The sequence below is a fragment of the Epinephelus fuscoguttatus genome, linkage group LG20 (genome assembly GCF_011397635.1).
Source record: "Epinephelus fuscoguttatus linkage group LG20, E.fuscoguttatus.final_Chr_v1".
NCBI classification, from domain to species: domain Eukaryota; kingdom Metazoa; phylum Chordata; class Actinopteri; order Perciformes; family Serranidae; genus Epinephelus; species Epinephelus fuscoguttatus.
The window spans coordinates 34,031,969-34,053,446 of NC_064771.1; the positions used below are offsets into that span (position 1 = coordinate 34,031,969).

General features: G+C 41.0%; 2 protein-coding genes across 2 annotated transcripts; one reads left to right on the plus strand and one right to left on the minus strand.

Moving 5' to 3' along the window:
- The first annotated feature begins 1,968 nt into the window (after window positions 1–1,968).
- ankrd22 (ankyrin repeat domain 22) lies at window positions 1,969–10,771 on the plus strand. Its single transcript, XM_049562930.1, has 6 exons — window positions 1,969–2,049; window positions 6,102–6,293; window positions 6,367–6,474; window positions 6,687–6,764; window positions 9,023–9,121; window positions 9,251–10,771. The coding sequence occupies exons 1-6, from the start codon at window positions 2,029–2,031 to the stop codon at window positions 9,326–9,328; spliced, it is 576 nt and encodes a 191-aa protein (XP_049418887.1). The 5' UTR covers window positions 1,969–2,028; the 3' UTR covers window positions 9,329–10,771.
- An 849-nt stretch (window positions 10,772–11,620) lies between these two features.
- lipf (lipase, gastric) lies at window positions 11,621–20,830 on the minus strand. Its single transcript, XM_049562929.1, has 11 exons — window positions 20,680–20,830; window positions 17,334–17,478; window positions 16,438–16,549; window positions 15,903–16,101; window positions 15,686–15,795; window positions 14,110–14,246; window positions 13,813–13,959; window positions 13,619–13,690; window positions 13,449–13,517; window positions 13,179–13,289; window positions 11,621–12,819 (listed from the first exon to the last, which is right to left on the minus strand). Exons 2-11 carry the CDS (start codon window positions 17,472–17,474, stop codon window positions 12,697–12,699), a joined length of 1,221 nt encoding a protein of 406 aa, XP_049418886.1. The 5' UTR covers window positions 17,475–17,478; window positions 20,680–20,830; the 3' UTR covers window positions 11,621–12,696.
- Between the last annotated feature and the right edge of the window lie 648 nt (window positions 20,831–21,478).

The following is a 21,478-nucleotide window of genomic DNA, read 5'->3' on the forward strand; positions in this document are numbered from 1 at the left end:
ACTAAGTGGAGAGATGTCAGAGTGGGCTGCCCATGACAGTTTCCTACATGCTGATTTTATGATCTTTAACATTAGAAATGAAATTAATGAGTTTCATGATGCAGCAGCTCGTTAATGTCTGTTTGATAACTGACTGAAGATGTGATGTGTTCAGTTCTCTCTGAGTCTACTGATACTGATTTTAGTTTCACTGTGATCCTGGTTCCTGAGATCAGACTGAGATCAAAGTGAGATCAGATCTGAAATCAGACTGAGATCAAAGTGAGATCAGATCTGAAATCAGACCTGAAATCAGACCTGAGATCAGACTGAGATCAGACCTGAAATCAGACTGATATCAAAGTAAGATCAGACCTGAAATCAGACCTGAGATCAGACCTGAAATCAGACTGATATCAAAGTAAGATCAGACCTGAAATCAGACCTGAAATCAGACTGATATCAAAGTAAGATCAGACCTGAAATCAGACTGAGATCAAAGTAAGATCAGACCTGAAATCAGACCTGAGATCAGACTGAGATCAGACCTGAAATCAGACCTGAAATCAGACTGAGATCAAAGTGAGATCAGACCTGAGATCAGTGTGGTGTATTTCAACCTGGTGCTGATTATCTGAGTCATGATCAGAACTTTGTCTCCCTCTGCTGGAGACAGCGTCCACATGGAGACAAACTGATTCTGTCTGTTACCTGCCGCCTCGTCTCCTCCCTCCTCTCTTCTCCTTGTCTCCTCCTCTCTCAGCTTAAGGTGGGAGGAGCTAAGGAGGGAGGAGGCGATGAAAGGAATGGAGGATGCACAGAGTGAAATGTGAGGAGGGGTGTGTCTGATCCTGTTTGTTTTGCTTCAGGCCTGAGTCCAGCTGTGACACACTTCCTGTTCCCCGCAGCGTGTGTGAGCTTGTCTCAGATCAGATCTGGAGCTTTGAGATCAGATCAGACCAACACTGAGACACTGTGACACAAAGTGAACACACACACACACACACACACACACACACACACACACACACACACACACACACACACCTGAAACATGAAATACAGAGCTGAGTCTTGAGACTGGTGATCAGCTGTCAGGTTACACATACCTGCACACAGCCAGGAAGTACAGACTACAAAATAAAGGTGCAGGTGATAAAACAGTTAAAGTCTTTATTGATGTTGAACAAAGGAACAAAGGTTGATCAAACCACTCAGACATATTCTAATAAATGTTTCAGGATGTTTTTTTAAACTCATAATATTGTGAATCTATGAATGGATTATTGATCCGGTCGAATCCAAACCCTGCAGTTCCTCTGATGTCCACTAGAGTGCGTCCCCGCAGACCTCCATGTTCACATGTACAAATCAACATGATCTCTGGAGATCGTCTCAGCAGACTTGGGTATAGTCTGAACCATACAGGAGTTTAAAGTAGGCCAAGATGGTGACGGACAAAACGCCAAACCTGAGGTTTAAAATCGAGTCCACAAACCAACAGGTGACGTCACAGTGTCAGGTGTGGTAACTGCAGCTACACAACTCACACAGAGAAACTATGATTTAATTTTTTATATTTTATATTTGAAACATTCAGTCCATCCAACATCCAGTGGAATATTTTAGACATTAAAACATTCTTTTGAACAGGGAACCAGCAGCCAGACACTGCCTTTGAAACATGGTGGTGCAACGTGATGATCTCTGTAGACCAGGACCTGCTCCCTATGTAGATATAACCAGGACACAACCATTCTGATTTTCGGACGGTTAAAGAAAACACACTGATCTGATTACACACACTTTAAACCTGACACACTGCAGCTTTAAGTTTTTATGTCTGGTTTGGCTTCACGTAAAGAAAAATAAACCTGAATATTCAATAAAGCTGACTGAGCAGTGACCTAACAGCAGGAGGTCTGACAGCCACAGATGTCGCCTCCTCTTTCTCTCTCAGAGGGTTTTATTTTGAAAGGCGGGACCGGAGGTGCTGCAGGTGACAGTGTCGGGCCTTTGACGTGTCCAGGTGTGTTCCTGCCAGCGGACATGGGGCTGGTTTACTCTGAGGTAAGAACACAAAGCCTCTGTTTTCTGTCTGTTTCATCTTTAATCACCTCGTTTTTTATGTCTTTAAATCTGATCATTGGATCGATCTCACTTCCGGTTTGTGGTGAAGTTGAGCCGACAGGTGAGGTTACCTTTGTGATGACATCAGACATGAAACGGAGCTGAGCTCACCTTCAGCTGACAAACACAGTAACACTCTGTTCAGCAAGAGTCAGTGACAGAGACACTGTGTGTGTGTGTGTGTGTGTGTGTGTGTGTGTGTGTGTGTGTGTGTGTCTGTCTGTCTGTCTGTCTGTCTGTCTGTCTGCAGCTGTGTTAGTGCATGTATAGTTCCAGTTTGTGCATGTGTGTGTTCGGACCTGTGTGTAATCGACAACAGAGTGAAAAATTGAATTTCCCCTCGGGGATTAATAAAGTATATAAAATTAAAAAAAAATAAATTAAAAAAACATCAGGCCTTAAAACTCAGTATTGATTTGCTTTTATGAGGAGTTTATTGCCACAAACATTTGATTTGAGTTCATTCTTTTCAGCTGTGAATTTGTTTCTGTTGAAACGAGTCGAGTTCTTCAAATCTTTAAACTGGCACTGCGCCTCAAACTGTAATCTGTAATCTGTAATCTTAAATATTTAGTCTTTAGTAGTGATGAGATGTCTCGTTCTCGAGCCAAGGTCTTTGAACCGGCTCTTCAAAGTGAACGAGAGCCATCTTTGGCTCTCGTTCACTCGTTCAAAGACCTTGGCTCGTTCGTTCTTTTGTTTGTTTGTTTGTTTGTTTGTTTGTTTTTTGCTGTGTGTGGGGGGGTGTTAGTGTTAGTGGGTTCATTACATTGGTAACGAAGAATCGCATTGCTGATTCATCGCATCACGTGATCTGGATATTGTATCGTGGACCCAGAATAGACTCTGCAGATATAGAGTTTTGTGCAGCCATGGCAACGCCCTTTATAAACAACAAGCCTGTCAATATATATATATATATATATATATATATATATATATATATATATATGTATATATATGTATATATATATATATATATATATATATATATATATATATATATATATATATATATATATATATATATATATATATATATATGTATATATATATATATATATGTATATATATATATATATATATATATGTATTAGGGCATTAACGACTTTGATTTTTTTCAGGTCGACTTATCTGTCAATGAAGTCGAGTCGAGTCGACAAGTCATTTGATGACGTCATCACATTGACGCAGAGGAAAGTGAAGTATTTCTACACATGTGATGTGTGTCTGTCAAGGCCTGAACATACTCGGGCAGAACGTACACGGAACGGACTCTGGGGAGGTCTGCGTGGACTCAAAGCGGACGTCCACAAGCCCTGTACGCGCAAAGCTCAGATTTTTTTTTGACCGCGGGGACTCTGCTCCGCGCACCAGTGACTGCTCGGCATGTATTTTTCACATCGCGGGGATTTTTCACGGACATTTTTACAGGAAACTACAAAGCAGAAGTGCGCTCGACTATGAAAGCCCGAATGACTGCGGACATTCCTCGCGGAGTCCGCTCCGCTTATAGTACGCCTGAGTATGTTCACTTATCAAGGATAAAGTATCAGTGTAAGCCAATCAGAGGCAGCGATTGCATTCCGTACACAAGCACACAGAGAGAGAGAGAGGGAGAAACACACGACTTGTCGACTCCTCCCGGGGGGTGTCGACTTGTGCCACTGACGTCGACACATCGACAAATCGACTTTTCTGTTAATGCCCTAATATATATATATATATATATATATATATATATATATATATATATATATATATCACTCGTTCACTTCAAAGAGCCGTTTCAAAGACTCGGCTTGTTCGTGAACGTCACATCACTAGTCTTTAGTCTGTCTGCCCTGTCGTTAAAGGAGAAGTCCAGTATTTTGCACTTTGAGCCCCATTTCTGGGTTATTTATGATGAAATAGAGTGGTTAAGACCAAAATAGTGACAATTGCTCCTTTTTTGAGAATTTGTCTTTCCCCTGCCTGGCTTAACACTGCTGCCTATGGCCATGTGTGAACCTGTCCTGAAACCACCCTAAACGTTGGTTTTCAAAGCCATGAAACTCAACGAGTGGTCAGTGGTGTTCGTTGACGTTCTGACATAAAAATCGTAGCAAACTGTGGTTTACATCTGTGTTTTCGCTCTTCATCTCGATTGTGGAATTATTTTTTCAGCTGCCTCACACCCGTGTGTAAACTTAAGCTTGATTGTTCGTTTGACCCTGAAGCATTACACACTCCAGGCCACTTGATGGTGATAATGCTCCTTTACGTGGGTGTAGCCAACCGGCAGGAAACCATTGCAATGTAATGGGACACAGAGAAGATGCAGAAGAAGAAGGTTGGCGTTGTGTTCAAAGGCATCGCACTGTGAAGGTTGTTTACAAGCGAGTAATCCATTGAGCAGTTGTTTAAACTTATTACAAAACTTTTGCGTTCGTTCTCGTTCTTGCTCCAGGAGCGCACACAGCACTGTCGAGCCGGCACTTTCGCTGAGCTAAAAGACTACAATGACTACAGCCTTGTCGTAAACAACCCCCTTTCTGTTTCCAGTGGCAGATTACTACCAACGGACAATGAGGCTTCTATAGAAAACCAATGGATTACACAAAATGTCAAATAAATCATTGTGGAAACCACAGTTTGCTATGATTTTTATGTCAGAACATCAACAAACACCATTGACCACTCGGTGAGTTTCATGGCTTTGAAAACCAACTTTCAGGGTGGCTTTAGGACAGATTCACACATGGCCATAGGCAGCAGTGTTAAGCCAGGTAGGGGAAAGACAAACTCTCCGAAAATGAGCAATTGTCACTATTTTGGTCTTAACCACTCTATTTAATCATAAACAACCCAGAAATGGGGCTCAAAGTGCAAAATACCTGACTCCTCCTTTAACATGTAGATGAACCTCACATGTCACAGAATCGTCCAACATGTAAAGTTCAGACTCACCTGCAGAGCTTCAATAAGAAAAACATCATTTGTCCAAAAATCTGTTTGAATTTTGGTTGAAAATAAATTAAAGTGTGTGTGAGCTGCAGACACCTGAAGGACCCTCCCTCTTCCACACACCAGATATTAGATTTTTAATGTTTGAAAGTTTAAAGTGAAAAAAGTCTTTTCATTTGTGTCGTACAGAACAGTTTTCTTTTTTGGACACATTTTAAACGAGTCTGCAGACTGTCAGGAATTTAAAAATATAACAATAATTTATGTTTTCACAGTTTCTGGCTGATAAATGGTGAAAGTCTGGCAAAATGTTTTCTTTAAAATGAGCAGTGGAATAATACAAAACATAGAAGTTTGTAGTTTGGAGCAGACGTCGTCCAGAGCCTCAGTCTGAATCACTGTTAACACCACACAGAGACATGATGTCTCATCACGTGTCTGATGGTCTGTGAGACGTCGAACTGCAGCTTCAGTCCGTCAGCTGGAAACAATCAGAAACATCTGGAGACAAAAAAATCTCAAACATTCAAACAATCTGAACTTTTTTTATCTCCTGATTTACAACAGTGTCTGCAGAGTGTTTGATGGTTGTTCAGAACTTTGACTCCGACACATCAGTCAGTGTTTTACGTCCTCATCACTGACAGGTAAAAGTTTGTCCCCCTGTTCAAAACTTCATTTCCTGTGACGAGTTCGATAAGGAGAAGATGAACTGATCTCCAGAAGTGAAATGTTCCCGGTGTCCCTTTGTCTCATCCATCCACCTCCGTCTGTAACAGGTGGACAGGTGTCCCTTTGTCTCATCCATCCACCTCCGTCTGTAACAGGTGGACAGGTGTCCCTTTGTCTCATCCATCCACCTCCGTCTGTAACAGATGGGGTTTCTCAAAGTCCAGGATCCTTCCTTGGGAGGATGAGTCCTTCCTATCATTCAGTGAACACACACTGGAACAGACTGACTGTCCCCAGGTGTGTCATATCTCTGACTGAAAGACTGACGGTCTCCTCCTCCTCTTCCTCCTCCTCCTCTTCCTTCTCCTCCTCAGCCGGCCTGTCAGTCAGCGTATGACGGAGACCTCCATCAGCTGTATCACGTCCTCATAGAGGACGCTAACCAGCTGAATGTCCAGGAGAAGCACAGCGGGGACACGCCCCTCATCGCCGCCTGTCGGAAAGGACACGTGAGGACGGTCCAGTACCTGCTGGAGAACGGGGCGGATGTTCACCTGACCAATCAGGTATGTTCAGCTGGTGTTGTCATCGCATACCTGTCCTAGGCGGTCTCTGATGAAAAGTGTCTGTGTGTCTCAGAAACAGAGGACGTGTCTTCATTATGTGTCCCGGAGGACGTTCTCTCTGCTGGATTACCTCATGATCACCATTCTCATGCCCATCCTGCTGCTTGGGTACTTCATCATGGTACTGACAGACAGACAGACATGTTTGTGTTTGTGTTAATGGTCATTTTATGAGTGAAGTTTTCATTTTGAGTTTGTTTGCTAACGCCCAGTTAGAGACATGTTAGCTTAGCTTGGGTGCTTACATGACAGTAAGTGTTAGCAGTTGATTCTAAGCTGTAGTTTGAACAGAACAATAATGAAATGAATGCTAACGGTGTGTTTGTTTCGTAGCTCCAGAAACAGAGGCAGAATGTGTCTCTGATGGCGGCCGTGCTGAGCAGCAACGTCAACATCGATGCCGTCGACTACGTGAGTCACAACAACTGTTTACTGTGACTATACATCCTGTCAACTTCCTGTCTGGGCTCTGTTTAAGGTCAAACTCTGCCTTATGCTAACATACTTAGCCTCATGCTAATGTAATTAGGTTCATGCTATTGCATGTAGCCTGGAGCTAATGTACTGTACCACATACTATATGGCCACATGCTAGCATACTTAGCCTCGTGCTAATGTACTTAGCCTGGAGCTAACGTAATTAGCCTCATACTTATATACCTAGCCTTATGCTAATGTACTTAATGCTAACCTGCGAAGCCTCATATTTACATATGAGCTTCATGATTAAGTACTTAGCCTCATGTTTAGACTCATGCTAACATCCTCAGCCTCATGCCAACATTCTAAGAATCATGCTAACTTACGAAGCCTCATGCTAACATACAAGCCTCACACTTACATAGTTAGCTTCATGCGAAGGTAGTGAGCTTCATGTTTAGCCTCATGCTAATGTACTTAGCCCCATGCAAACGTACTTAGCTTGATGCTAACGTACTTAGCCTCATGCTAACGTAATTATCTTCATGCCATTGTACTTAGCCTGGAGCTAATGTACTGTACCTCATATATGGCCTCATGCAAAAATAATAATCCTCAATGCTAATGCCCTTAGCCTGGAGCTAATGCAGTTAGCCTCATACTAACATACTTAGCTTTATATTAACATACTTATTCTCATGCTATCATACTCAGCCTTGAGCTAATGCACTCTAATGTACTCACCCTCATGCTAACTCACTTAGCCTCATGCTAATGTGGGAGCTTGCAGCTCACAGACTAGTTCTGACATAGAGATTAATTTGTAAATATATAACTTCCACAAACTGCAGATGGAACTTTTGTGTAGCTAACTGGCAGCGCTAATGTTAGCATGCTAATATCTGAAGAGTAATAATTTGGAATAAATTCAACACATTTCACCTGAAACCTGGTAAACGATGTTTAATAATAAAGATTTTAATTAATTTACATTTCACTAAAGCAACACAACAAACTTAGTATTATAAAAGGTTATGGTAATAAGTTAGCTGTTAGCTTAGCATGATCAGATACTTCCCTCTCATAGTTAACTGTATGAACAGGCCTCATAGTAACTGTGAATGTGTAGTGAGTAGTGAGTGTGCAGACAGAAATAAATCTCATCCTACAGATTTGATCTGTGCAGCTTCTTAAACTTGTTTTCTTATCTTGATTGAGTGAATCTCTGGTTTGAACCTGGTTAGTTAGTTAGTGAGAAGCTCATGTTCAGTCCTGTATCTTATATCAGCATCATTTCTGGTGTTACTGGATAGTTGGGACGTATTAACACGCCTTCACTGACTGATACACTTTGAAAACTTCTTAATTTTTCCACAAAACTCAACAAGCCAGGACAGATTTGTGAGCATGAGTCAGTGAGTCAGGAGCAAAACCTGCCAACCAGACAGTAAGTGAACACAATAAGACTCTGTTGAATAAAGCTGAAGACAGTTTGGACAAACTTTGGTGAAGACGACTCCTGAATATGTCAGATAACGTGGTGGTGTTTGTGTCCTGACTGTTTCAGAGGGCAGGTTCAACAAACTCTGAGTTCAGCTCATGTGCTGTGAATGAAAAAATCTGTCATTGGTGGTGCTCTGATACGAGTCACCATGGCAACGGGTCAATAAAAGGCAGAGCCTCCATTTTAATCTGGTGGACGCAGAGATATTAGTGCATGTATATTCAGACTGTGCATGTTTATCTAAAAAAAAAGGGAATCTGAGTCAGAGCGAGAAAAGTGTCAGTAAATGAACATAATAAAGTTTTATTCAGTGTTATGTGTTACATCATCACAGCAAACATCACATTTTAAATATTACAGCTTTAATCTGACAGAGACAAAACACAGGGGCCAGAAACTGAAGATGGAAGATCCAGTCGTAGATTTAGAGTATATATTTATATCAGAGATGTGGCTGTGACTGATATTATTTAGCTGTAAAAGAAATGAATAAAGTCAGATAAACAAACTAAAAACTTTCCTGTGAGATAAAAGAGATTTTTTTACTTTGAGGACAAAACCTGCTGTTAGAAAAAGGTGACAGATAAAGATATGTGTTATTTTAATAATCAGCAGATGGCATCACATGTAAAATCGTAATACTAACACTGAACCGTGACATCAGTATGGTGATAATATGTTACCATGGAGCCTCAGGTGATTCCCACCTGTCGTGTTTGACGTGATGTGTGTGTTTCCTGTGCAGAAAGGAAACACTGCTCTTCATTACGTCTGTCAGAGGAAGAGTCATCGTCTGGTTCCTCTGCTGCTGGAGAAAAACGCTGACACCAACATCCAAAATAACGTACGTACACAAATGCACCACGACACCAATCAGTGTCCTGATGAGCCATCTGACGCTCTGCTGCAGCTACTTCTTCTTCTTCATCTTCTTCTGCCTCCTCTTCTTCTTCTTCTTCTTCTTGTTCGACAGGACGGAGAGACACCGCTGGACATCGCCACCAGGCTGAGGTTCAAGAAGATTGTCAACATGCTGAGGAAGACACAGTGACAGACAGACAGACAGACCGACAGACCGACAGACAGGAGGACATTTAGTCTGTAACTGAGTCTCAGTGTTGTGTGAAAAAAATCTTTCATTGCAGGAAGAAAAAATGTTGACTTGTCTCGACCGTTTATTTACCGAATATGAATAAATCTATAAATCAGTAACTGATAATTCAGAGTTCGATCCTCAAGCAGGAAATGTCAGACTGCTCTTCTGATGAAAAACACACTTTTATTTTGACAGTCCTAAATTACCAAAAACAAAGAACTGAAGTTTGGAGTTCAGTTACCTGAGTTAAGAAGAAGGAAGTTCTTCTTTCCAAACAACAACAGTCTCTAAAGGGGACTGTTCTTTACTTCGAGGGAGGTGCAGAAAGGTAAACAACTGTAAATGGCTGTAGTTTGCCTTCCAAAACATGTTTGAAAGGCATGTCTCCTTTAAAAAAAATTGACTTTTTTTTGGCAATTAAAAAAAAAAAAAAAAGGTAAACATGCCTTTCAAGCCCGCCTCAGGTTGGCAAGACATGTTTTCTTTAAAAAACATGCTTAATTTTTTTTTCTTTTAACTTTATTTTGCATCTTTTGTTTGTTTGTTTATGTTGTGTTGTTTTGTTTATTTTTGGAAATTTTATTTCTTGAAAAGTTTTGGATTTTTTTTTTTTTTTTTTTTTTTAAAGAAAAATATGCCTTCCAAACCCACCTCAACCCAACCCAATTTTTTGTTGTTGGAATTGTTGTTGTTTGTTCTTTTTATTATTATTTTGTATTTTTTAAGCACTTGGGGAGGGACGTATGTTTTTTATTTTGGCTCAGAGGAGTGGCATACTGATTTAAATGTCTGTAGTTTGTATTTATTTCACTGCTAATTTTTACAGAAAACATGCTGGTGTGCGGTTTGCAGGCATGTTTTCTGTAAAAATCACCAAAATTACACCATGAATCACAACCAGAAACTGTACAAACAGAAATTAATGTTGGATTTTCAAATTTCAAAAAAAAGAACATATCTTAAAACAGGGTTAGTGATATTGCATCAGAATCACTTTATTGTATGTCTCATTTGAAATTCGTCTAAAAATAAAGTGTTTGAATGACAAGTGAAAAACTGAGACCTTTTCTACTTTAAACTTTCAAACATTAAAAGTCTATAAAATCATTTATGGTGGAGGGAGGGTCAAAATAAAAACAGCCTCTGATAAATACAGAACAGTCCCTAATCTTTTTTTTTTTTTTTTTGTGAAACCAGGATGAAATATTCTGATTAATTTATTCACTCGCTGTAAGAAAGTAAAGCTTTTCAGACTCAGTTAAAAACAGACAGAATTTAAGCAGATGGAGATTTTTGTAAAGTCGTCTTCAGTTTATTGTTACTGAACGTTTTTAATATGATCAGATGTTTTTGATGTTGTTTTTTTCATTTCATTTAAAGTGAATTCTGACTACTGAATCCATCTGTCTCTCTGGTTTTGTTAAACTGTTCATGGTCAAACATCAACAGTGAGCTAACTCTGTTAGCCCAGCTTAGCGCAAAGACTGGAATAACAATAAAATATCCTCATTTCTTCTTTCAGATAAATCAAATAACTAAATAAAAGCAGTAAAACTGTCAGGAGAAGAAGAAGATGAGTAGAAACAGTCTGTAGATAAAAGTGTAACATACAGATCATCTTATACATTTCAAATTCTACTTTTCTGTATTTCAAAATAAACGTGGTTATTAATGAAACGTAAACACTGTGGCGTTGTTTCTCAGATTTATTAGACAGTTTCATCAAAAACTGGTTCATATTTAGCAAAAATACAACAGATTGAGATATGTTGCTGAAATTATTTTGAAGCCATTATCTAAATAAAAGTTTAGCCCCGCCCACGACAATTCAAACCACATGATTAGATATTGCGCCCCCCCCACCAACATTGATTGACAGGTCCTTTAACTAATACTTAACACGTATTTAAAATGTTAGAAACGTTTTGAGATGCTAACATGCTATCATCAACATGAGCTGAGGTTGGATGCAAACGTTAGCACCTTGTATTTTTTTAACCACGCTTCGAGCTGCAGTTCCTCTGACGTCCACCACATGGTGCAGTGATCAAACTCTGTGTTGAATGAGAAAACCTCTGATGTCTCTCTACAAAAACAAAGTTCAGCTTTCAGCAGATTCACTGAGCTTCTTCACACATCTGTCTGACAGGATTTTCACAATAAAAGTTCTGTTAATTACAAACTGAAGAAAAAGAAATCATACACAGGTTTGTTTGGTTAGCATTAAAAAAACACGTCGGACAGAGAAACAAATACACAGGTTTTTATACAGAGTAAACACAAAATAAAACACAGATATAAACACGTGACTATGTTCCAACTGGTAACATGACGGATTAATGAAAAATTAAACAGTTTTGACTTGTTGAAATAAAATCTGACGTAAAATCAATAAACAGCTTCAGTATGTTGTTTTTAGGTGCGTTCATGAGCAGCAGGTCACAGGACGGACTGTTTCAACAGATGAACTCCTCAAACACACCAACTGCTAACATGCTAATAATGATAATGCTAACAGTGATAACGCTAACAGAAATAATGCTAACTTGCTGATGGTTAGCATGCTAACATTAGCTAATAAGCAGTAAACACAAAGTACAGCTGAGACTGACGGGATGTCTTCAGTCTTCAGTGGTGGAAAGTACTTTTACTCAGATGCTGTAGTTCAGTAGTACTAGTAGTTTATTTGAGTATTTACGCTTCATGCTACTTTATACTTCTACTCCACATTTCAGAGAGAAATATTAGACTTTTACCGCATTAGTTTGCCTGATAGTTACATTTATATAAAAAAACTGATATGATGCAGAACTATAATAACAATAATCCATCTATTGGTAGATAAAATATCTAACTGTCTCCACGTTGATGAAGTACAAGTTAAAATGCACTGATTGGTGAAAAACTAATAAAATATCATAATCTATAATAAGAAAACATTCTGCACAGTAAGTATTTTTATGTGTTATACTTCATGGGCATTTTGCTTCAGCATCAGTGTCAACAATATTCAGGCCAACAAAGCTTATTTGAGTTTAAAACAGACTACGTTTTTACTTTTAGTTTGAAATTTGAGTAAAAACAGTAAAAACAAACAGTGTGATGTGGCTGGAAGGTGTGTACAATGTGTTTAAATCCACACACACACACACACACACAAACATAAACAAACAAACAAACAAACAAACAAACAAGCAAACAGTCCACAGTCCTCATTAAAACCTGGAGAACACCTGCTCGTGTACAGTACTGAGATCCTTAGACTGTGGTCCCCTGACTGTAGCACAGACGTGTACATCATCATAGTGTCAGCATAGCGCCCTCTACTGGTGCTCCTGCATCAGCTTCAGGATGAAGGGAAACATCTGCTCAGGAGCGTCCAGACCCCAGATAAAATCCAGATGATCCCAGTGTTCGATGTGCCGATGGAAGACCAGGTTAGACACCTGACGACAGATGGACAGACAGACAGGTACGTTAATCACTTAATTATTGATGTCCTAAATTTTTAGAAGTTATAGTTCTGATAGTGAAAGGTTTATTAAAAGGTCTTTGTCATTAAATTTGGGTGTGAATTAGAAAACTTGGATTTTATCAGATGAAGTTTTGAGGACTGAGACGTAAATAATGTGATTAACAGTGTTCAGGCTGTGTGTTCCTCTCACTGCAGTATTTACAGATGATTTACAGAGACGTGAAATCAGCAGACTTGTTGATTTCTGTAGTTATTTTCAGCTGTTACACTCGATAATGTCACTGATGTATGCCAGGTGCTGCTGTGATCTCATAGAATCAGAGGACTCACCTGCGTGAGGAGGATGGCTATATCTTTGGGGTCCGCCAGCGTATCCCGTCCCCCCGAAAACAGAGCGGTGGGAACCTTCATGTCCAAGACGTTGTACTCAGGGGGTGTGGACTGAGGACGGGACACGTGGACAGGAAGGACACAGAGACATCAGGAAGTAAGATCAGTGTTTATGTAGTTAAGTCAACCCACAGCATCTGAACTTCATCTCTGCAAACTGAGACTGAGTTTTAAGTGATTCAGTCTCAGGTCGTGCAGGTGGAGTCTCACCTGGTTGTAGTGTTTCATGTTTCCTGTATATCCAAAGTCAAAAGCCATCAGCTTTCCTGTGTGAACAGCCTGGAAACAACAATCAGACATTTAGAGTCCTGGGAATGGAGGATTGCAACAAGGGTCCCCACAAGTACAGACAGACAGAAGTGTGTGTGTGTGTGTGTTACCTGGGACCAGTGGATCATGTTCTGGACTGAGGTCCCAGCAGGACAGTGTTCAGTGTAGACCGGAGTCCGAGTCTGGAAACAAACGACTCAGTCAGAGACTGAAGACACTCCTCAAACGTCCCCTCCCCCGTCCTAAATAACTAACAGTCCTTAACAGTCAAACGTCACGCTGTCTGACGGCACTCAGTACAAACCATGTTGAGGTTTTCTCGGTCGAAGCCACACAGGACGAAGAACAGGTTCCCACACAACTCATTGAGCAGCTGCTTCGCACACACGTGTTCTGAAAACCACTCGATCATGTGACTCTGAGGCAGGAAGTCCTGCCTACCAAACACTTCCTGCGGGAGATCAGTCAATCAATTAATCAATCATCAATCTGTCAATCAATCAGCCACACTCGTGTGATGTGATAATAACTTGTTAGCAGGTCATGTGATTATAACAAGTTAGCAGGTCATGTGATCGCGGCTCGTTAGCGGACTTGTTACCCAGATGAGGAACTCTGGCAGGAAGGTCAGTTTGGTCATGGCGCTCTCAGTGAAGGAGGCGGTTGCTACGGGAGCCAAACCGAAGAACATCTTGATCTTACTGGCCAGTTCTGGCAGCGTGGAGAACGCTATGAATGCTGGGAAAAAAGGGACAGAGAGACGTGTCAGAGTGATGTCCAAATTGGTCCACACTTTTGTTACCTCAAGGCTGGATTACTGTAACTCTCTATTATCAGGTAGCTCTCGTAAGTCCTTAAAAACTCTCCAGCTAATTCAGAATGCAGCAGCACGTGTACTAACAGGAACTAAGAAACGAGATCATATCTCTCCTGTTTTAGCTTCTCTGCACTGGCTCCCTGTAAAATCCAGAATTGAATTTAAAATTCTACTGTTAACTTATAAAGCTTTAAATGGTCAAGCTCTATCATATCTTAGAGAGCTCATAGTGCCATATTATCCCACCAGAACACTGCGCTCTGAGAACGCAGGGTTACTCGTGGTCCCTAAAGTCTCCAAAAGCAGATCAGGAGCCAGAGCCTTCAGCTATCAGGCTCCTCTCCTGTGGAATCATCTTCCTGTTACGGTCCGGGAGGCAGACACCGTCTCCACATTTAAGACTAGACTTAAGACTTTCCTCTTTGATAAAGCTTATAGTTAGGGCTGGCTCAGGCTTGCCCTGTACCAGCCCCTAGTTAGGCTGACTTAGGCCTAGTCTGCCGGAGGACCCCCCTATAATACACTGAGCACCTTCTCTCCTTCTCTCTCTCGTATCCTATTACTGCATCTAGCTAACCCGGCCATTCTGGATGTTTCTAACTCGGCTTCTTCTCCGGAGCCTTTGTGCTCCACTGTCTCTCAGATTAAATCATATCACAGCGGTGCCTGGACAGCGTGACGTGTGTGGTTGTGCTGCTGCCGTGGTCCCGCCAGATGCCTCCTGCTGCTGCTGCCATCATTAGTCATTAGTCATACTTCTACTGTTATTATACACATATGACTATTGTCACACATGTATACTGCCAGGTATTAATACATACTTTCAACATGTTGTACCGCAGTAACCAGAACTATAACTATAATATTATTACTTTCATTAATGTTGTTGTAAGCTACTGTCATTACCTGCATCTCTCTCTCTCTCTCTCTCTCTCTCTCTCTCTCTCTCTCTCTCTGTCTCATTGTGTCATATGGATTACTGTTAATTTATTATGCTGATCTGTTCTGTACGACATCTATTGCACGTCTGTCCGTCCTGGAAGAGGGATCCCTCCTCAGTTGCTCTTCCTGAGGTTTCTACCATTTTTTTGGGGGAGTTTTTCCTTATCCGCTGTGAGGGTCTTAAGGACAGAGGGATGTCGTATGCTGTAAAGCCCTGTGAGGCAAATTGTGATTTGTGATATTGGGCTTTATAAATAAAATTGATTGATTGATTGATTGATGTCATCACAGACTCAAGCTGTTAATGAATTAATGATCCTGATGGTTTGATGATGTCCTGATGAACTTCAGCTGGGTTAAACTCTGATTTATTAAATACAGCCAACATGAAGAGAGTGTGTGTGTGTGTGTGTGTTACCTATAGTTGTCCCTTGAGAGTGTCCGACGTAATAAATCTGTTCCTGACTCGTCACCTTCAGGACGTAGTTTATAACAGCAGGAAGATCCTTCAGAGCCATCTCATCATAACTACACACACACACACACACACACATACACACACACACACACACAGTTATTACCTCCAGTACAGAGTCAGACAGGTGTTGAGATGCTGTTCAGGTAGGTGTTTGTACCTGAACCTCCAGAAGTCGTCCTGGTCAGGTGTGAGTGTGCGGTGTTTCCTGGACCAGGTGTTTCCTCGGCTGTTTCCTATCCAGACATCGTAGCCGGCGTCGGCGAGCACGTAGCCCAGACTGGAGTTTGGCAGGTTGGTGATCCAGTTACTGCCCGCCGCCAGGAGGCCGTGCTGCAGGAACACCGCCGGCCGAGAACCTATATGCACGCACACACACACACACACAAACTTTAACAGATCGTAAACAGTGACGTAAAAGTCTTATGCCAATTTTTTAGCTAGTTAAGATTTAATGTGTGTGTACTTGTAAATGATAAATAGTGAGGACCACAATCAGATTTCAGTCACAGTGTGAGGACATTTTTGTAAAGTGAGGACATTTTGATGTCTTCACACATGGTTTCAAGGTTCAGGTAAGGATCAGGTTTAGGTCAGGATAAGGGGCCTGGGAACGCTTTATGTCCACCACAGTCCTTACAAAGACAAAAGTATAAGAATGTGTGTGTGTGTGTGTGTGTGTGTGTGTGTGAGACCTTCAGTGTGTTTGCGTCCCTGTGGGATCCTGTTGAGAGTCAGGATGTACCCGTCCTCTGTCAGCACCTCATGTTCTTCTGCAGGATAACCCCAGTACCTGATGATCTCCGACTGAACACACACACACACACACATGAGGACCTTGCTGAGGGTCCAGACTTCTGTCTCACTTCCTCCTATTAATCCACACAGTTTTGTAATCAGACCACGTGAAGGGAACTTGTGCCTGTGAGGCAGAACTGAGGGCTAAAAATACCCATCCTGCTGACTGACAGGAGGGTTAAAGTGGGCGGAGAGAACACGACCATGTGACCTGTGTTAGTTAATCTCAGCAGCAGAGTTCAACTGGTCATTTTCCTCAGACATGTTCTGCAGTACGAGTATAAATAATTGAGTAAAGTCGGAGTACTTCAAATTATATTTGACCTCCTGTGACTCCGCGTCCTCATATGATGACATCATGTCCTGGGTCTGCTGCACCTCATACTTCATTCTGCTCAACTCAGACCTGTTGTCCTCGATCATGGACACTGTGTCATATACTGACAGTGAGACCGCAACACACTGATCCATGTAAAGACAAGATGGCTGCCGTCTCTGCTGAGTCGGTCTGCAGCTGATCCTGAGACAGACGTGGACGAGGTCCAAAACCTGATCAGATGTTACGGTTCAAACTTTATTTGTGATTACTAATGTTTATAGTTTGATCTGACGACACGTGAGACCAGTTTATCAACACGAACAAGAAGGTGTTGATCAGGAAGGACTAAAACACAGCGACGTACCACAAAAACAGAGACGAAGAAGAAGACGAAGATGAAGGAAGACAGGGAGGAAGAGAAGAGTTCAAACAGAATGATGTGTTCAATGTCTCTGTGTAAATGTGTGTACTCACGATGTTCATGTGCACTTCAGGGTCCAGCTTGTGGTGCAGTTTAACGGAGCGTCGCTGGACGTCAGAGACCCTGACAGCAGATGGTCCGGCATGGACGAGACCGGAGAGGGCCAACACACACACTGCAACACACAACATCATATGTCTGACACACACACACACACACACACACACACGTTATGATGCTGTAACCTCCCTCTCACTTCAGTCACATGACTGACAGACACAAGTTTGATTTTAAAGGGAACAGTCAGATTTATTATGGAGTTTGATGTGAGGTCAGAGATGTGTGTGTGTGTGTGCGTGTGTGTGTGTGTGATGGAGGAGGGTGAGGTCAGTCAGGGTGTCTCACACGAACAACAGTCTGTTAACGGACTTTGATCAGCTGATATCAGCTCCGTGTTCTCTGTTTGATCAATGAGGTCAGAGGTCAGAGAGACGAGTCACGAGCTGACGAGCAGTGTGTGTTCATCTTTATATCCACACTGCTGATGATTATCAATTGATTATTGACCTCTCACTGTGTGACTGTTAAACCACCGATAATAAACTCTACTTCCTGTTTCTCCTGAGGTGAAGGAGGAAGTCTGATCCTCTTCACGTGTTTTCTTTCACAACGTCCTGCTGACGAGTTCTGACTTGTGCGCCACAGCAGTTGAAACACACGTTACAGATCACGTGACCTCACTCAGAAACAGCTGAGTCGGGCCGGCGCAGGCTGCGTTCTGCGTTGCAGAGGTTCAGTGTGCAGCTGTTTAAGTGAGGACTCGCAGCAGCAGAGACTCTGTGTTTACTGTGTGTCAAGTTCACTGATACTGTGATGATGATGATGATGATGATGATGATGATGAAGTGATGTGGGTCATGTGAGGCTGATAAATGAAAGGAACTGTTTAGTTTGTGCGGAGACTCTGTGGCGTCTCTGTCATCATGGTTATCATGGAGCTGTGACGAAGCTTTAATCATCAGAGATCCTTTCACTGATTGTTTTCAGCTCTTGTCAATAATTTGTCACGGCGTCACTTGATGATGTTACTATGTTATAGCCTGTTATAAACCTGATGTTACAGCCTGGTTTCTGTCTCCTCAAAGTTTCTTTTCAGCCTGTTCATCTGTGCCAAAGTTACATCTGATTCCCTGTCTTCTAAAATCTAAATCTTATGTCCAGTTTTCTGTTTGTTTGTCTTCAGGTCATCAGACCTGGTGTAACTCTGACATTCAGACCTGGTGTAACTCTGACCTTCAAACTGGTGTAACTCTGACCTTCAGACCTGGTGTAACTCTGACGTTCAGACCTGGTGTAACTCTGACCTTCGGACCTGGTGTAACTCTGACGTTCAGACCTGGTGTAACTCTGATGTTCAGACCTGGTGTAAGTCGGACGTTCAGACCTGGTGTAACTCTGACCTTCAGACCTGGTGTAACTCTGATGTTCAGACCTGGTGTAACTCTGACGTTCATACCTGGTGTTACTCTGACCTTCAGACCTGGTGTAACTCTGATGTTCAGACCTGGTGTAACTCTGACCTTCAGACATGGGGTAACTCTGACATTCAGACCTGGTGTAACTCTTGACGTTCAGACCTGGTGTAACTCTGACGTTCAGCCTGGTGTAACTCTGACCTTCAAACTGGTGTAACTCTTGACGTTCAGACCTGGTTTAAACCTCTGTGCCTACGTTACGTCTGATTCTGTGCCTGTTGTCCTCCTGTCATATGCCTGATGTTCAGTCTGTTTTTAAAAGCCACATTTATAATAAAAGTTTTCTGTCTGTCTTCAGTGTTCAGGCGTCATGTGACCTGGCCGCCTCTGTCATTATAAGTTGATATTTGGTTGAATTTAGGTTGTGACATCAGGACATCGCCTGCTGGCGATGACGGTTTAAAGTAGAAAACAGACGACAGATGACATTGATTTTGTGTAAACTGTATTATTGAGTCACCAAAATCAACCAACATCTTCTAAACATCTTGTGTCGTCAGTTTGACAGAGAATAACGACGTTTAGTCGACAGGTATGAAGAACAAAACCCAACGTCTGCACAACATTAAATTCTAACATCGTTATCACGGTTGCAGTGATATAAAAGTTAACAGTGTGAACATTTGTTATCTACGATTAGGGCTGGGCGACATGACCAAAATCTCATATCCCAATAACGATACCTATCCTGATATAGCACATTTCAATCCAATAAAATAAAAAGCTGTCCTATGAGGGAGTACAAAAACGTTACTAGTACGAGGGGAGGACATTTGTCCTTGTTTGTTAACATTACGATGAGTCGGGCAACCTCATTTTAAAGATGAGAGAAAAAGAGAGAGAGAGAGAGAGAGCAGCTGTGGTTGAGCAAGCTAGAGAGCGAGTGAAGAGAGGGAACGCTGGTAGCGAGAAAGCTGGTGAATCAAATCAATAAAACGTCCAAATGAGGGAAAAAATTGCCGTAAAAAGTGTAATTTGCGTCACAACGATATAAACGATAGAGCAAATATGTGAAACGATAGACATTTTTCTCTCGTCACACGATATATATCGTCATATCGCACAGCCCTATCTACGACATATATATATACATATATATCTAGATATATATATCTAGATATAGATATATATATCTAGATATATATAAAGCAACTGGACGTTGAATCTCTCCTTTATTGGAGTTATCTATTCTGAGAGGAGACTTTTCACACAAACTTTCATCAACAAAATGTTTCAGTTTAAGTAACACAACATTTGTTTGACCAACAATAATCCTTCTGTTTCCTGTGAGAGTAATTATGACTGATAATAAGATTAATTCTGTGATACTGTCATGTTTTCCCAGACGGTTAAAACACTCGCCATCAGACATTTAAATTGTGTCAACCAGATTTTCATTCCTAACAAAAGTTAGCATCTGTCCAAGGTTAAGAGTCTTTCTGACGTCATGTTAGTGTGTGGTGTGCGCTGGGTTTAACCCTCAAACTGTCTCCAGCCTGTCTGAACCTCTTCTGTGCCCCCGTTTTTACGCAGCCTCTTTTCTGGCTGTTAAAACTTTTTTCAGGTTACATCAAGTTTCTACCTGATTTTATACCGGTTTGTTTCTCCTGTTATAAACCGGATGTCACCACCTGTTTGCAGTTTGATTTAAACTGTTAAAAATTCCTCTTTTGTGCTAATTTCACAACATTCTCCTCCTGTTTGCAGCCTGTTGTTGGAGCTTCTGTCTCCGACCATCAGTAACATGTTGTGCATATTTAGTATCAGTAATCAATCAGTAATAAATCGGTAATAACGTATGAGTAATCAAAGCAGCGTCACTGAGTCTCAACAATAACCAGGTAATAACTGATCGATCACTCACCTGTCGGCTGCTCTGCCCGCTGCTCTGAAAACTGCTCTCTGTTCACATGACTATTTATTACAGCAGCCGGAACAGACCGGCGGTGACGACAGAGGAAGTACCTCTCTGTGATTGGTCAGAAATATAAACGCTCGTTTTTTTCCCTGTTTGATCGATCACCAAATGTTTCTGATCGATTTACCTCTCAATACAGAATCAATAGATAGCGGAAGCATCAACTCCACCAATGACCGGAAACAGAACAAAAAAGCAGAAATCAGCTGATTTGGTCCAAAAACTGAAACCTGATCATTAAAATTAAAAAAAAAAAAAAAAACAGGAAACACGATGAAATGAATCAGAATGAAAATACTAATCACCAGAAAACAAATAAACAGTAAAACATTTTGTTAATTTAGGATTCAAATCAAGTTCAGCGCCCTTTCAGAATAAAAGCACAGCCTGTTATAGATTTAAATAATCAACTGGAACTAAACAAAATCTGATATCTGTAAACACACTGTAGATATTAAATAATGTGTCTATATGAACACATATTGATCTAATCTCATTTTTCACTATTAAAAATATCAGTTTTCAGTTCTGGAACAAAATTATTGTTATTTTTGTTTGTTACATTTTTAATAATTTTTATGTTCATGTTTCTTGTAGCTGTTATTTGATCATTAGAAACAATTTTTTTTTAAGTGTGATGCTCAGACCTGATTATCTTAAATTAGTTTTGATCATTTTTTTTATTTCACACTGTTTAATGTGTCTCAGCCTGTTTTGTGTTTTTATTTGTTTACTCTGTTCTTAT

Bases quoted from the DNA above. Each gene is read 5' to 3' on its own strand.
- ankrd22 (XM_049562930.1), top strand. From the start codon at position 2,029: ATGGGGCTGGTTTACTCTGAG. The intron at 2,050-6,101 runs GTAAGAACACAA...TCTCCTCCTCAG, and splicing joins TGGGGCTGGTTTACTCTGAG to CCGGCCTGTCAGTCAGCGTA. The intron at 6,765-9,022 runs GTGAGTCACAAC...TTTCCTGTGCAG, and splicing joins ACATCGATGCCGTCGACTAC to AAAGGAAACACTGCTCTTCA.
- lipf (XM_049562929.1), bottom strand. From the start codon at position 17,474: ATGATGTTGTGTGTTGCAGTGTGTGTGTTGGCCCTCTCCGGTCTCGTC. The intron at 16,550-17,333 runs GTGAGTACACAC...GTGTGTGTTCAG, and splicing joins CTGAAGTGCACATGAACATC to TCGGAGATCATCAGGTACTG. The intron at 13,290-13,448 runs GTGAGACTCCAC...TCCCGTCCTCAG, and splicing joins ACATGAAACACTACAACCAG to TCCACACCCCCTGAGTACAA.